The following is a 14,541-nucleotide window of genomic DNA, read 5'->3' on the forward strand; positions in this document are numbered from 1 at the left end:
TGTCTCCCCAGGTGTTCCTCTGGGTGGACCGACAGGTTGTCTGTCTCCCCATAGGTGTTCCTCTGGGTGGACCGACAGGTTGTCTGTTGTCTCCCCATAGGTGTTCCTCTGGGTGGGCCAGGAGGCCAACGAGGTGGAACGGAGGGAGGCGGTGCTGACCAGCCAGGAGTACCTGAGGACCCACCCGGGGTCCAGAGACCCCGACACCCCCGTCCTCCTGGTGAAGCAAGGCTACGAGCCCCCCACCTTCAGCGGCTGGTTCCACGCCTGGGACCCCTCCAAGTGGAGTGTGAGTATACAGTCTAGGACCCTCCTAGTGAAGTGTAGTACAGTCTGGGACCCTCCTAGTGAAGTGTAGTACAGTCTGGGACCCTCCTAGTAGAGTGTAGTACAGTCTAGGACCCTCCTAGTGGAGTGTAGTACAGTCTAGGACCCTCCTAGTGGAGTGTAGTACAGTCTAGGACCCTCCTAGTAGAGTGTAGTACAGTCTAGGACCCTCCTAGTGGAGTGTAGTACAGTCTAGGACCCTCCTAGTGGAGTGTAGTACAGTCTAGGACCCTCCTAGTGGAGTGTAGTACAGTCTAGGACCCTCCTAGTAGAGTGTAGTACAGTCTAGGACCCTCCTAGTAGAGTGTAGTACAGTCTAGGACCCTCCTAGTGGAGTGTAGTACAGTCTAGGACCCTCCTAGTGAAGTGTAGTACAGTCTGGGACCCTCCTAGTGGAGTGTAGTACAGTCTAGGACCCTCCTAGTAGAGTGTAGTACAGTCTAGGAACCTCCTAGTGGAGTGTAGTACAGTCTAGGACCCTCCTAGTGGAGTGTAGTACAGTCTAGGACCCTCCTAGTAGAGTGTAGTACAGTCTAGGACCCTCCTAGTAGAGTGTAGTACAGTCTAGGACCCTCCTAGTGGAGTGTAGTACAGTCTAGGACCCTCCTAGTAGAGTGTAGTACAGTCTAGGACCCTCCTAGTGGAGTGTAGTACAGTCTAGGACCCTCCTAGTAGAGTGTAGTACAGTATAGGACCCTCCTAGTAGAGTGTAGTACAGTCTAGGACCCTCCTAGTAGAGTGTAGTACAGTCTAGGACCCTCCTAGTGGAGTGTAGTACAGTCTAGGACCCTCCTAGTAGAGTGTAGTACAGTCTAGGACCCTCCTAGTGGAGTGTAGTACAGTCTAGGACCCTCCTAGTGGAGTGTAGTACAGTCTAGGACCCTCCTAGTGAAGTGTAGTACAGTCTAGGACCCTCCTAGTGAAGTGTAGTACAGTCTAGGACCCTCCTAGTGGAGTGTAGTACAGTCTAGGACCCTCCTAGTAGAGTGTAGTACAGTCTAGGACCCTCCTAGTAGAGTGTAGTACAGTATGGGACCCTCCTAGTAGAGTGTAGTACAGTCTAGGACCCTCCTAGTAGAGTGTAGTACAGTCTAGGACCCTCCTAGTGGAGTGTAGTACAGTCTAGGACCCTCCTAGTAGAGTGTAGTACAGTCTAGGACCCTCCTAGTGGAGTGTAGTACAGTCTAGGACCCTCCTAGTGGAGTGTAGTACAGTCTAGGACCCTCCTAGTAGAGTGTAGTACAGTCTGGGACCCTCCTAGTAGAGTGTAGTACAGTCTAGGACCCTCCTAGTAGAGTGTAGTACAGTCTGGGACCCTCCTAGTAGAGTGTAGTACAGTCTAGGACCCTCCTAGTGGAGTGTAGTACAGTCTAGGACCCTCCTAGTGGAGTGTAGTACAGTCTAGGACCCTCCTAGTAGAGTGTAGTACAGTCTAGGACCCTCCTAGTAGAGTGTAGTACAGTCTAGGACCCTCCTAGTGGAGTGTAGTACAGTCTAGGACCCTCCTAGTGGAGTGTAGTACAGTCTAGGACCCTCCTAGTGGAGTGTAGTACAGTCTAGGACCCTCCTAGTAGAGTGTAGTACAGTCTAGGACCCTCCTAGTGGAGTGTAGTACAGTCTGGGACCCTCCTAGTAGAGTGTAGTACAGTCTAGGACCCTCCTAGTGGAGTGTAGTACAGTCTAGGACCCTCCTAGTAGAGTGTAGTACAGTCTAGGACCCTCCTAGTAGAGTGTAGTACAGTCTAGGACCCTCCTAGTGGAGTGTAGTACAGTCTAGGACCCTCCTAGTGGAGTGTAGTACAGTCTAGGACCCTCCTAGTGGAGTGTAGTACAGTCTAGGACCCTCCTAGTAGAGTGTAGTACAGTCTAGGACCCTCCTAGTGGAGTGTAGTACAGTCTAGGACCCTCCTAGTAGAGTGTAGTACAGTCTAGGACCCTCCTAGTGGAGTGTAGTACAGTCTAGGACCCTCCTAGTGGAGTGTAGTACAGTCTAGGACCCTCCTAGTAGAGTGTAGTACAGTCTAGGACCCTCCTAGTAGAGTGTAGTACAGTCTAGGACCCTCCTAGTGGAGTGTAGTACAGTCTAGGACCCTCCTAGTAGAGTGTAGTACAGTCTAGGACCCTCCTAGTAGCGTGTAGTACAGTCTAGGACCCTCCTAGTGGAGTGTAGTACAGTCTAGGACCCTCCTAGTAGAGTGTAGTACAGTCTAGGACCCTCCTAGTGGAGTGTAGTACAGTCTAGGACCCTCCTAGTGGAGTGTAGTACAGTCTAGGACCCTCCTAGTGAAGTGTAGTACAGTCTAGGACCCTCCTAGTGGAGTGTAGTACAGTCTAGGACCCTCCTAGTAGAGTGTAGTACAGTCTAGGACCCTCCTAGTAGAGTGTAGTACAGTCTGGGACCCTCCTAGTAGAGTGTAGTACAGTCTAGGACCCTCCTAGTGGAGTGTAGTACAGTCTGGGACCCTCCTAGTGGAGTGTAGTACAGTCTAGGACCCTCCTAGTAGAGTGTAGTACAGTCTGGGACCCTCCTAGTAGAGTGTAGTACAGTCTGGGACCCTCCTAGTGGAGTGTAGTACAGTCTAGGACCCTCCTAGTAGAGTGTAGTACAGTCTGGGACCCTCCTAGTAGAGTGTAGTACAGTCTAGGACCCTCCTAGTAGAGTGTAGTACAGTCTGGGACCCTCCTAGTGGAGTGTGAGACTTACTGCTTGTGACGTAACGTTCCGCCATAATTAAGGAATCTAACTAGCTTCCACTTCTGGCGGAATGCTCCGTCTGATAAGCTTTATTATTGATATCAAACCGGATCGCTGATTTCTACTTTTTATAGATATTATGGTCTATAGGAATAAGGTTAGGTTTAGACATAGTTTTACTGAGGTTAAGGTTAGGTTTAGACATAGTTTTACTGAGGTTAAGGTCAGGTTTAGACATAGTTTTACTGAGGTTAATAAGGTTAGGTTTAGACATAGTTTTACTGAGGTTAAGGTTAGGTTTAGACATAGTTTTACTGAGGTTAAGGTTAGGTTTAGACATAGTTTTACTGAGGTTAAGGTTAGGTTTAGACATAGTTTTACTGAGGTTAAGGTCAGGTTTAGACATAGTTTTACTGAGGTTAAGGTTAGGTTTAGACATAGTTTTACTGAGGTTAAGGTTAGGTTTAGACATAGTTTTACTGAGGTTAAGGTCAGGTTTAGACATAGTTTTACTGAGGTTAAGGTTAGGTTTAGACATAGTTTTACTGAGGTTAAGGTCGGGTTTAGACATAGTTTTACTGAGGTTAAGGTTAGGTTTAGACATAGTTTTACTGAGGTTAAGGTTAGGTTTAGACATAGTTTTACTGAGGTTAAGGTTAGGTTTAGACATAGTTTTACTGAGGTTAAGGTTAGGTTTAGACATAGTTTTACTGAGGTTAAGGTTAGGTTTAGACATAGTTTTACTGAGGTTAAGGTCAGGTTTAGACATAGTTTTACTGAGGTTAAGGTTAGGTTTAGACATAGTTTTACTGAGGTTAAGGTTAGGTTTAGACATAGTTTTACTGAGGTTAAGGTTAGGAATAAGGTTAGGTTTAGACATAGTTTTACTGAGGTTAAGGTTAGGTTTAGAGTGACATAGTTTTACTGAGGTTAAGGTTAGGTTTAGACATAGTTTCACTGAGGTTAAGGTTAGGTTTAGACATAGTTTTACTGAGGTTAAGGTTAGGTTTAGACATAGTTTTACTGAGGTTAATAAGGTTAGGTTTAGACATAGTTTTACTGAGGTTAAGGTTAGGTTTAGACATAGTTTTACTGAGGTTAAGGTCAGGTTTAGACATAGTTTCACTGAGGTTAAGGTTAGGTTTAGACATAGTTTTACTGAGGTTAAGGTTAGGTTTAGACATAGTTTTACTGAGGTTAATAAGGTTAGGTTTAGACATAGTTTTACTGAGGTTAAGGTTAGGTTTAGACATAGTTTTACTGAGGTTAAGGTTAGGTTTAGACATAGTTTTACTGAGGTTAAGGTCAGGTTTAGACATAGTTTTACTGAGGTTAAGGTTAGGTTTAGACATAGTTTTACTGAGGTTAAGGTTAGGTTTAGACATAGTTTTACTGAGGTTAAGGTTAGGTTTAGACATAGTTTTACTGAGGTTAAGGTTAGGAATAAGGTTAGGTTTAGACATAGTTTTACTGAGGTTAAGGTTAGGTTTAGAGTGACATAGTTTTACTGAGGTTAAGGTTAGGTTTAGACATAGTTTCACTGAGGTTAAGGTTAGGTTTAGACATAGTTTTACTGAGGTTAAGGTTAGGTTTAGACATAGTTTTACTGAGGTTAATAAGGTTAGGTTTAGACATAGTTTTACTGAGGTTAAGGTTAGGTTTAGACATAGTTTTACTGAGGTTAAGGTCAGGTTTAGACATAGTTTCACTGAGGTTAAGGTTAGGTTTAGACATAGTTTTACTGAGGTTAAGGTTAGGTTTAGACATAGTTTTACTGAGGTTAATAAGGTTAGGTTTAGACATAGTTTTACTGAGGTTAAGGTTAGGTTTAGACATAGTTTTACTGAGGTTAAGGTTAGGTTTAGACATAGTTTTACTGAGGTTAAGGTCAGGTTTAGACATAGTTTTACTGAGGTTAAGGTTAGGTTTAGACATAGTTTTACTGAGGTTAAGGTTAGGTTTAGACATAGTTTTACTGAGGTTAAGGTTAGGTTTAGACATAGTTTTACTGAGGTTAAGGTTAGGTTTAGACATAGTTTTACTGAGGTTAAGGTCAGGTTTAGACATAGTTTTACTGAGGTTAAGGTTAGGTTTAGAGTGACATAGTTTTACTGAGGTTAAGGTTAGGTTTAGACATAGTTTTACTGAGGTTAAGGTTAGGTTTAGACATAGTTTTACTGAGGTTAAGGTTAGGTTTAGAGTGACATAGTTTTACTGAGGTTAAGGTTTGGTTTAGACATAGTTTTACTGAGGTTAAGGTTAGGTTTAGACATAGTTTTACTGAGGTTAAGGTTAGGTTTAGACATAGTTTTACTGAGGTTAAGGTCAGGTTTAGACATAGTTTTACTGAGGTTAAGGTCAGGTTTAGACATAGTTTCACTGAGGTTAAGGTTAGGTTTAGACATAGTTTTACTGAGGTTAAGGTTAGGTTTAGACATAGTTTTACTGAGGTTAAGGTTAGGTTTAGACATAGTTTTACTGAGGTTAAGGTTAGGTTTAGACATAGTTTTACTGAGGTTAAGGTTAGGTTTAGACATAGTTTTACTGAGGTTAAGGTTAGGTTTAGACATAGTTTTACTGAGGTTAAGGTTAGGTTTAGACATAGTTTTACTGAGGTTAAGGTCAGGTTTAGACATAGTTTTACTGAGGTTAAGGTCAGGTTTAGACATAGTTTTACTGAGGTTAAGGTTAGGTTTAGACATAGTTTTACTGAGGTTAAGGTCAGGTTTAGACATAGTTTTACTGAGGTTAAGGTTAGGTTTAGACATAGTTTTACTGAGGTTAATAAGGTTAGGTTTAGACATAGTTTTACTGAGGTTAATAAGGTTAGGTTTAGACATAGTTTTACTGAGGTTAAGGTTAGGTTTAGACATAGTTTTACTGAGGTTAAGGTTAGGTTTAGACATAGTTTTACTGAGGTTAAGGTTAGGTTTAGACATAGTTTTACTGAGGTTAAGGTTAGGTTTAGACATAGTTTCACTGAGGTTAAGGTTAGGTTTAGACATAGTTTTACTGAGGTTAAGGTTAGGTTTAGACATAGTTTTACTGAGGTTAAGGTTAGGTTTAGAGTGACATAGTTTTACTGAGGTTAAGGTTAGGTTTAGACATAGTTTCACTGAGGTTAAGGTTAGGTTTAGAGTGACATAGTTTTACTGAGGTTAAGGTTAGGTTTAGACATAGTTATACTGAGGTTAAGGTTAGGTTTAGACATAGTTTTACTGAGGTTAAGGTTAGGTTTAGAGTGACATAGTTTTACTGAGGTTAAGGTTAGGTTTAGACATAGTTTTACTGAGGTTAAGGTTAGGTTTAGACATAGTTTTACTGAGGTTAAGGTTAGGTTTAGACATAGTTTTACTGAGGTTAAGGTTAGGTTTAGACATAGTTTTACTGAGGTTAAGGTTAGGTTTAGACATAGTTTTACTGAGGTTAAGGTTAGGTTTAGACATAGTTTTACTGAGGTTAAGGTCAGGTTTAGACATAGTTTCACTGAGGTTAAGGTTAGGTTTAGACATAGTTTTACTGAGGTTAAGGTTAGGTTTAGACATAGTTTTACTGAGGTTAATAAGGTTAGGTTTAGACATAGTTTTACTGAGGTTAAGGTTAGGTTTAGACATAGTTTTACTGAGGTTAAGGTTAGGTTTAGACATAGTTTTACTGAGGTTAAGGTCAGGTTTAGACATAGTTTTACTGAGGTTAAGGTTAGGTTTAGACATAGTTTTACTGAGGTTAAGGTTAGGTTTAGACATAGTTTTACTGAGGTTAAGGTTAGGTTTAGACATAGTTTTACTGAGGTTAAGGTTAGGTTTAGACATAGTTTTACTGAGGTTAAGGTCAGGTTTAGACATAGTTTTACTGAGGTTAAGGTTAGGTTTAGAGTGACATAGTTTTACTGAGGTTAAGGTTAGGTTTAGACATAGTTTTACTGAGGTTAAGGTTAGGTTTAGACATAGTTTTACTGAGGTTAAGGTTAGGTTTAGAGTGACATAGTTTTACTGAGGTTAAGGTTAGGTTTAGACATAGTTTTACTGAGGTTAAGGTTAGGTTTAGACATAGTTTTACTGAGGTTAAGGTTAGGTTTAGACATAGTTTTACTGAGGTTAAGGTCAGGTTTAGACATAGTTTTACTGAGGTTAAGGTCAGGTTTAGACATAGTTTCACTGAGGTTAAGGTTAGGTTTAGACATAGTTTTACTGAGGTTAAGGTTAGGTTTAGACATAGTTTTACTGAGGTTAAGGTTAGGAATAAGGTTAGGTTTAGACATAGTTTTACTGAGGTTAAGGTTAGGTTTAGAGTGACATAGTTTTACTGAGGTTAAGGTTAGGTTTAGACATAGTTTCACTGAGGTTAAGGTTAGGTTTAGACATAGTTTTACTGAGGTTAAGGTTAGGTTTAGACATAGTTTTACTGAGGTTAATAAGGTTAGGTTTAGACATAGTTTTACTGAGGTTAAGGTTAGGTTTAGACATAGTTTTACTGAGGTTAAGGTCAGGTTTAGACATAGTTTCACTGAGGTTAAGGTTAGGTTTAGACATAGTTTTACTGAGGTTAAGGTTAGGTTTAGACATAGTTTTACTGAGGTTAATAAGGTTAGGTTTAGACATAGTTTTACTGAGGTTAAGGTTAGGTTTAGACATAGTTTTACTGAGGTTAAGGTTAGGTTTAGACATAGTTTTACTGAGGTTAAGGTCAGGTTTAGACATAGTTTTACTGAGGTTAAGGTTAGGTTTAGACATAGTTTTACTGAGGTTAAGGTTAGGTTTAGACATAGTTTTACTGAGGTTAAGGTTAGGTTTAGACATAGTTTTACTGAGGTTAAGGTTAGGAATAAGGTTAGGTTTAGACATAGTTTTACTGAGGTTAAGGTTAGGTTTAGAGTGACATAGTTTTACTGAGGTTAAGGTTAGGTTTAGACATAGTTTCACTGAGGTTAAGGTTAGGTTTAGACATAGTTTTACTGAGGTTAAGGTTAGGTTTAGACATAGTTTTACTGAGGTTAATAAGGTTAGGTTTAGACATAGTTTTACTGAGGTTAAGGTTAGGTTTAGACATAGTTTTACTGAGGTTAAGGTCAGGTTTAGACATAGTTTCACTGAGGTTAAGGTTAGGTTTAGACATAGTTTTACTGAGGTTAAGGTTAGGTTTAGACATAGTTTTACTGAGGTTAATAAGGTTAGGTTTAGACATAGTTTTACTGAGGTTAAGGTTAGGTTTAGACATAGTTTTACTGAGGTTAAGGTTAGGTTTAGACATAGTTTTACTGAGGTTAAGGTCAGGTTTAGACATAGTTTTACTGAGGTTAAGGTTAGGTTTAGACATAGTTTTACTGAGGTTAAGGTTAGGTTTAGACATAGTTTTACTGAGGTTAAGGTTAGGTTTAGACATAGTTTTACTGAGGTTAAGGTTAGGTTTAGACATAGTTTTACTGAGGTTAAGGTCAGGTTTAGACATAGTTTTACTGAGGTTAAGGTTAGGTTTAGAGTGACATAGTTTTACTGAGGTTAAGGTTAGGTTTAGACATAGTTTTACTGAGGTTAAGGTTAGGTTTAGACATAGTTTTACTGAGGTTAAGGTTAGGTTTAGAGTGACATAGTTTTACTGAGGTTAAGGTTAGGTTTAGACATAGTTATACTGAGGTTAAGGTTAGGTTTAGACATAGTTTTACTGAGGTTAAGGTTAGGTTTAGAGTGACATAGTTTTACTGAGGTTAAGGTTAGGTTTAGACATAGTTTTACTGAGGTTAAGGTTAGGTTTAGACATAGTTTTACTGAGGTTAAGGTTAGGTTTAGACATAGTTTTACTGAGGTTAAGGTTAGGTTTAGACATAGTTTTACTGAGGTTAAGGTTAGGTTTAGACATAGTTTTACTGAGGTTAAGGTTAGGTTTAGACATAGTTTTACTGAGGTTAAGGTCAGGTTTAGACATAGTTTCACTGAGGTTAAGGTTAGGTTTAGACATAGTTTTACTGAGGTTAAGGTTAGGTTTAGACATAGTTTTACTGAGGTTAATAAGGTTAGGTTTAGACATAGTTTTACTGAGGTTAAGGTTAGGTTTAGACATAGTTTTACTGAGGTTAAGGTTAGGTTTAGACATAGTTTTACTGAGGTTAAGGTCAGGTTTAGACATAGTTTTACTGAGGTTAAGGTTAGGTTTAGACATAGTTTTACTGAGGTTAAGGTTAGGTTTAGACATAGTTTTACTGAGGTTAAGGTTAGGTTTAGACATAGTTTTACTGAGGTTAAGGTTAGGTTTAGACATAGTTTTACTGAGGTTAAGGTCAGGTTTAGACATAGTTTTACTGAGGTTAAGGTTAGGTTTAGAGTGACATAGTTTTACTGAGGTTAAGGTTAGGTTTAGACATAGTTTTACTGAGGTTAAGGTTAGGTTTAGACATAGTTTTACTGAGGTTAAGGTTAGGTTTAGAGTGACATAGTTTTACTGAGGTTAAGGTTAGGTTTAGACATAGTTTTACTGAGGTTAAGGTTAGGTTTAGACATAGTTTTACTGAGGTTAAGGTTAGGTTTAGACATAGTTTTACTGAGGTTAAGGTCAGGTTTAGACATAGTTTTACTGAGGTTAAGGTCAGGTTTAGACATAGTTTCACTGAGGTTAAGGTTAGGTTTAGACATAGTTTTACTGAGGTTAAGGTTAGGTTTAGACATAGTTTTACTGAGGTTAAGGTTAGGAATAAGGTTAGGTTTAGACATAGTTTTACTGAGGTTAAGGTTAGGTTTAGACATAGTTTTACTGAGGTTAATAAGGTTAGGTTTAGACATAGTTTTACTGAGGTTAAGGTTAGGTTTAGACATAGTTTTACTGAGGTTAAGGTCAGGTTTAGACATAGTTTCACTGAGGTTAAGGTTAGGTTTAGACATAGTTTTACTGAGGTTAAGGTTAGGTTTAGACATAGTTTTACTGAGGTTAATAAGGTTAGGTTTAGACATAGTTTTACTGAGGTTAAGGTTAGGTTTAGACATAGTTTTACTGAGGTTAAGGTTAGGTTTAGACATAGTTTTACTGAGGTTAAGGTCAGGTTTAGACATAGTTTTACTGAGGTTAAGGTTAGGTTTAGACATAGTTTTACTGAGGTTAAGGTTAGGTTTAGACATAGTTTTACTGAGGTTAAGGTTAGGTTTAGACATAGTTTTACTGAGGTTAAGGTTAGGAATAAGGTTAGGTTTAGACATAGTTTTACTGAGGTTAAGGTTAGGTTTAGAGTGACATAGTTTTACTGAGGTTAAGGTTAGGTTTAGACATAGTTTCACTGAGGTTAAGGTTAGGTTTAGACATAGTTTTACTGAGGTTAAGGTTAGGTTTAGACATAGTTTTACTGAGGTTAATAAGGTTAGGTTTAGACATAGTTTTACTGAGGTTAAGGTTAGGTTTAGACATAGTTTTACTGAGGTTAAGGTCAGGTTTAGACATAGTTTCACTGAGGTTAAGGTTAGGTTTAGACATAGTTTTACTGAGGTTAAGGTTAGGTTTAGACATAGTTTTACTGAGGTTAATAAGGTTAGGTTTAGACATAGTTTTACTGAGGTTAAGGTTAGGTTTAGACATAGTTTTACTGAGGTTAAGGTTAGGTTTAGACATAGTTTTACTGAGGTTAAGGTCAGGTTTAGACATAGTTTTACTGAGGTTAAGGTTAGGTTTAGACATAGTTTTACTGAGGTTAAGGTTAGGTTTAGACATAGTTTTACTGAGGTTAAGGTTAGGTTTAGACATAGTTTTACTGAGGTTAAGGTTAGGTTTAGACATAGTTTTACTGAGGTTAAGGTCAGGTTTAGACATAGTTTTACTGAGGTTAAGGTTAGGTTTAGAGTGACATAGTTTTACTGAGGTTAAGGTTAGGTTTAGACATAGTTTTACTGAGGTTAAGGTTAGGTTTAGACATAGTTTTACTGAGGTTAAGGTTAGGTTTAGAGTGACATAGTTTTACTGAGGTTAAGGTTAGGTTTAGACATAGTTTTACTGAGGTTAAGGTTAGGTTTAGACATAGTTTTACTGAGGTTAAGGTTAGGTTTAGACATAGTTTTACTGAGGTTAAGGTCAGGTTTAGACATAGTTTTACTGAGGTTAAGGTCAGGTTTAGACATAGTTTCACTGAGGTTAAGGTTAGGTTTAGACATAGTTTTACTGAGGTTAAGGTTAGGTTTAGACATAGTTTTACTGAGGTTAAGGTTAGGTTTAGACATAGTTTTACTGAGGTTAAGGTTAGGTTTAGACATAGTTTTACTGAGGTTAAGGTTAGGTTTAGACATAGTTTTACTGAGGTTAAGGTTAGGTTTAGACATAGTTTTACTGAGGTTAAGGTTAGGTTTAGACATAGTTTTACTGAGGTTAAGGTCAGGTTTAGACATAGTTTTACTGAGGTTAAGGTCAGGTTTAGACATAGTTTTACTGAGGTTAAGGTTAGGTTTAGACATAGTTTTACTGAGGTTAAGGTCAGGTTTAGACATAGTTTTACTGAGGTTAAGGTTAGGTTTAGACATAGTTTTACTGAGGTTAATAAGGTTAGGTTTAGACATAGTTTTACTGAGGTTAATAAGGTTAGGTTTAGACATAGTTTTACTGAGGTTAAGGTTAGGTTTAGACATAGTTTTACTGAGGTTAAGGTTAGGTTTAGACATAGTTTTACTGAGGTTAAGGTTAGGTTTAGACATAGTTTTACTGAGGTTAAGGTTAGGTTTAGACATAGTTTCACTGAGGTTAAGGTTAGGTTTAGACATAGTTTTACTGAGGTTAAGGTTAGGTTTAGACATAGTTTTACTGAGGTTAAGGTTAGGTTTAGAGTGACATAGTTTTACTGAGGTTAAGGTTAGGTTTAGACATAGTTTCACTGAGGTTAAGGTTAGGTTTAGAGTGACATAGTTTTACTGAGGTTAAGGTTAGGTTTAGACATAGTTATACTGAGGTTAAGGTTAGGTTTAGACATAGTTTTACTGAGGTTAAGGTTAGGTTTAGAGTGACATAGTTTTACTGAGGTTAAGGTTAGGTTTAGACATAGTTTTACTGAGGTTAAGGTTAGGTTTAGACATAGTTTTACTGAGGTTAAGGTTAGGTTTAGACATAGTTTTACTGAGGTTAAGGTTAGGTTTAGACATAGTTTTACTGAGGTTAAGGTTAGGTTTAGACATAGTTTTACTGAGGTTAAGGTTAGGTTTAGACATAGTTTTACTGAGGTTAAGGTCAGGTTTAGACATAGTTTTACTGAGGTTAAGGTCAGGTTTAGACATAGTTTTACTGAGGTTAAGGTCAGGTTTAGACATAGTTTTACTGAGGTTAAGGTTAGGTTTAGACATAGTTTTACTGAGGTTAAGGTTAGGAATAAGACATGTGTCGGACATACAAATTGTCCGACACACGTGGCCGGTTATTAAAACTCACCCGTGGCTCCAACATGTGTTGCCGGTACAAACTACAGTTTGTCATTATAATGGTCATAATAATAATAATAATATCAATATAATGGTCATAATAATTAATAACAATACATTTTCAGGAAGGAAAAAGCTATGAAGAGCTGAAGAAGGAGTTGGGAGACGTAACGGCTCCCATAAAAATACTAAATGTAAGCAAGCACACACACACACACACACACACACACACACACACACACACACACACACACACACACACACACACACACACACACACACACACACACACACACACACACACACACACACACACACACACACACACACACACACACACAGTAGGGTTGACCTGACCTGCATGGCCTTTCCTCTAGCACCACCCGTAGGCCAAACTATGCATGTGCAACACAAGAAATCCCAAAACAACCTGCATGAAACTTACCTTTATCCTCCTGGAGGTTGAACCCCTGACCACCGGAATGACCCCATGACCCCATGACCCCATGACCTTCCCACTGGCTCCACCTGCAGGCTAAAAACATCAAACAAACATTAGCACACAATCACGTTCCAATTGTCACATTTAAAATATAAAAGCTCTACAAATTCACAAAGCATGTCTCTGAGAGCACTGCGGGCCGGTATAGATGTAGTAGATATATATATAAATTAATATAATAAATAATATATAATAATTATAATAAATAATATGTATATAATGCTCATCCCATCAGGAGGACAACTGTGTTCCCAGCGGGTGCAGTTCCCAGGTTTTCCCAGCAGAGGCACTGGTCAACACACCGGCCAGTGAGCTGCCTGATGGCGTTAGCCCCTCTGATAAAGAGGTACTCTCTATCTATCTCTCTCTGTGTGTGTGTGTGTGTGTGTGTGTGTGTGTGTGTGTGTGTGTGTGTGTGTGTGTGTGTGTGTGTGTGTGTGTGTGTGTGTGTGTGTGTGTGTGTGTGTGTGTGTGTGCTATTTAAAACCCATTCTGAACGGGAACCCCTTTTGGTGTTTTAACTAATCATTATGTTATACTTTAGCTATTGAAAAATGGCAGATCTACAACTTCAAGCTCATAATGAGCTATTTTTGAAAAATCGTAAAAATGCGGTACAAATCTTTGAATATATAATTATATTCTTTCAGAGCGAACGTTTTTTTTTATTTCGACGTCGGGTCTAAATGGGTTAACACTGTTACTGAACACACACACACACACACACACACACACACACACACACACACACACACTAGGCTATAGCAATGATTACCAGAATGGGTTAACACTGTTACTGAACACACACACACACACACACACACACACACACACACACACACACACACACACACACACACACACACACACACTATAGCAATGATTACCAGAATGTAGTGATTTAACCTTTTAACAAAAAAACGTTTTGTTTTAACCACACAATATCATGACCACACCTTAAGTGACTGACTGTCCTGTTCTTTGTTTTAACCACACAATATCATGACCACACCTTTAAGTGACTGACTGTCCTGTTCTTTGTTTTAACCACACAATATCATGACCACACCTTAAGTGACTGACTGTCCTGTTCTTTGTTTTAACCACACAATATCATGACCACACCTTTAAGTGACTGACTGTCCTGTTCTTTGTTTTAACCACACAATATCATGACCACACCTTTAAGTGACTGACTGTCCTGTTCTTTGTTTTAACCACACAATATCATGACCACACCTTTAAGTGACCGACTGTCCTGTTCTTTCAGAAACACCTGAGTGACCCAGACTTCTGCCAGGTGTTTGGGATGACCAGGGAGGAGTATGCCCGTCTACCTCAGTGGAAACAGCTAAACATTAAGAAAAACAACGGCATGTTTTAAAATTACAGGTCGTGCTTAAACCACAATATTGGAACACATAATCAATACATAGAAATCACGTGCTCTGTTCTCCCAGAGCGCAGCAGACTGGGTGGCTTTAGGCTAGCTAGTTTCTTGGGACATTTGTGGTCGTATAGTGACTACATCTGTCATTGAAGAATTATGATTTTCTTTTTAGCAATTATCTTAGATTTAAGGGTAACTGTTGTATAATTGCAATATTACACGTGTTCTTTATGGTCATTAATGCACTTCTGCC

The 14,541-nt window shown here is 38.7% G+C and overlaps 1 protein-coding gene across 1 annotated transcript in view; it reads left to right on the plus strand.

Moving 5' to 3' along the window:
* The window catches only part of avil (advillin), a gene marked incomplete at its 3' end in the record, with an annotated part of 51,675 nt that extends 37,393 nt beyond the window's left edge, over window positions 1-14,282 (plus strand). The window contains exons 16-19 of the mRNA XM_083789290.1: window positions 101-289; window positions 12,522-12,590; window positions 13,134-13,244; window positions 14,169-14,282. Of these exons, the coding sequence (XP_083645416.1) occupies window positions 101-289; window positions 12,522-12,590; window positions 13,134-13,244; window positions 14,169-14,282 (483 nt within the window). The remainder of the gene's footprint in view (window positions 1-100; window positions 290-12,521; window positions 12,591-13,133; window positions 13,245-14,168) is intronic.
* Between the last annotated feature and the right edge of the window lie 259 nt (window positions 14,283-14,541).

The sequence above is a fragment of the Protomyctophum parallelum genome (genome assembly GCF_964188405.1).
Source record: "Protomyctophum parallelum genome assembly, chromosome: 18".
In the NCBI taxonomy this organism is placed as follows: domain Eukaryota; kingdom Metazoa; phylum Chordata; class Actinopteri; order Myctophiformes; family Myctophidae; genus Protomyctophum; species Protomyctophum parallelum.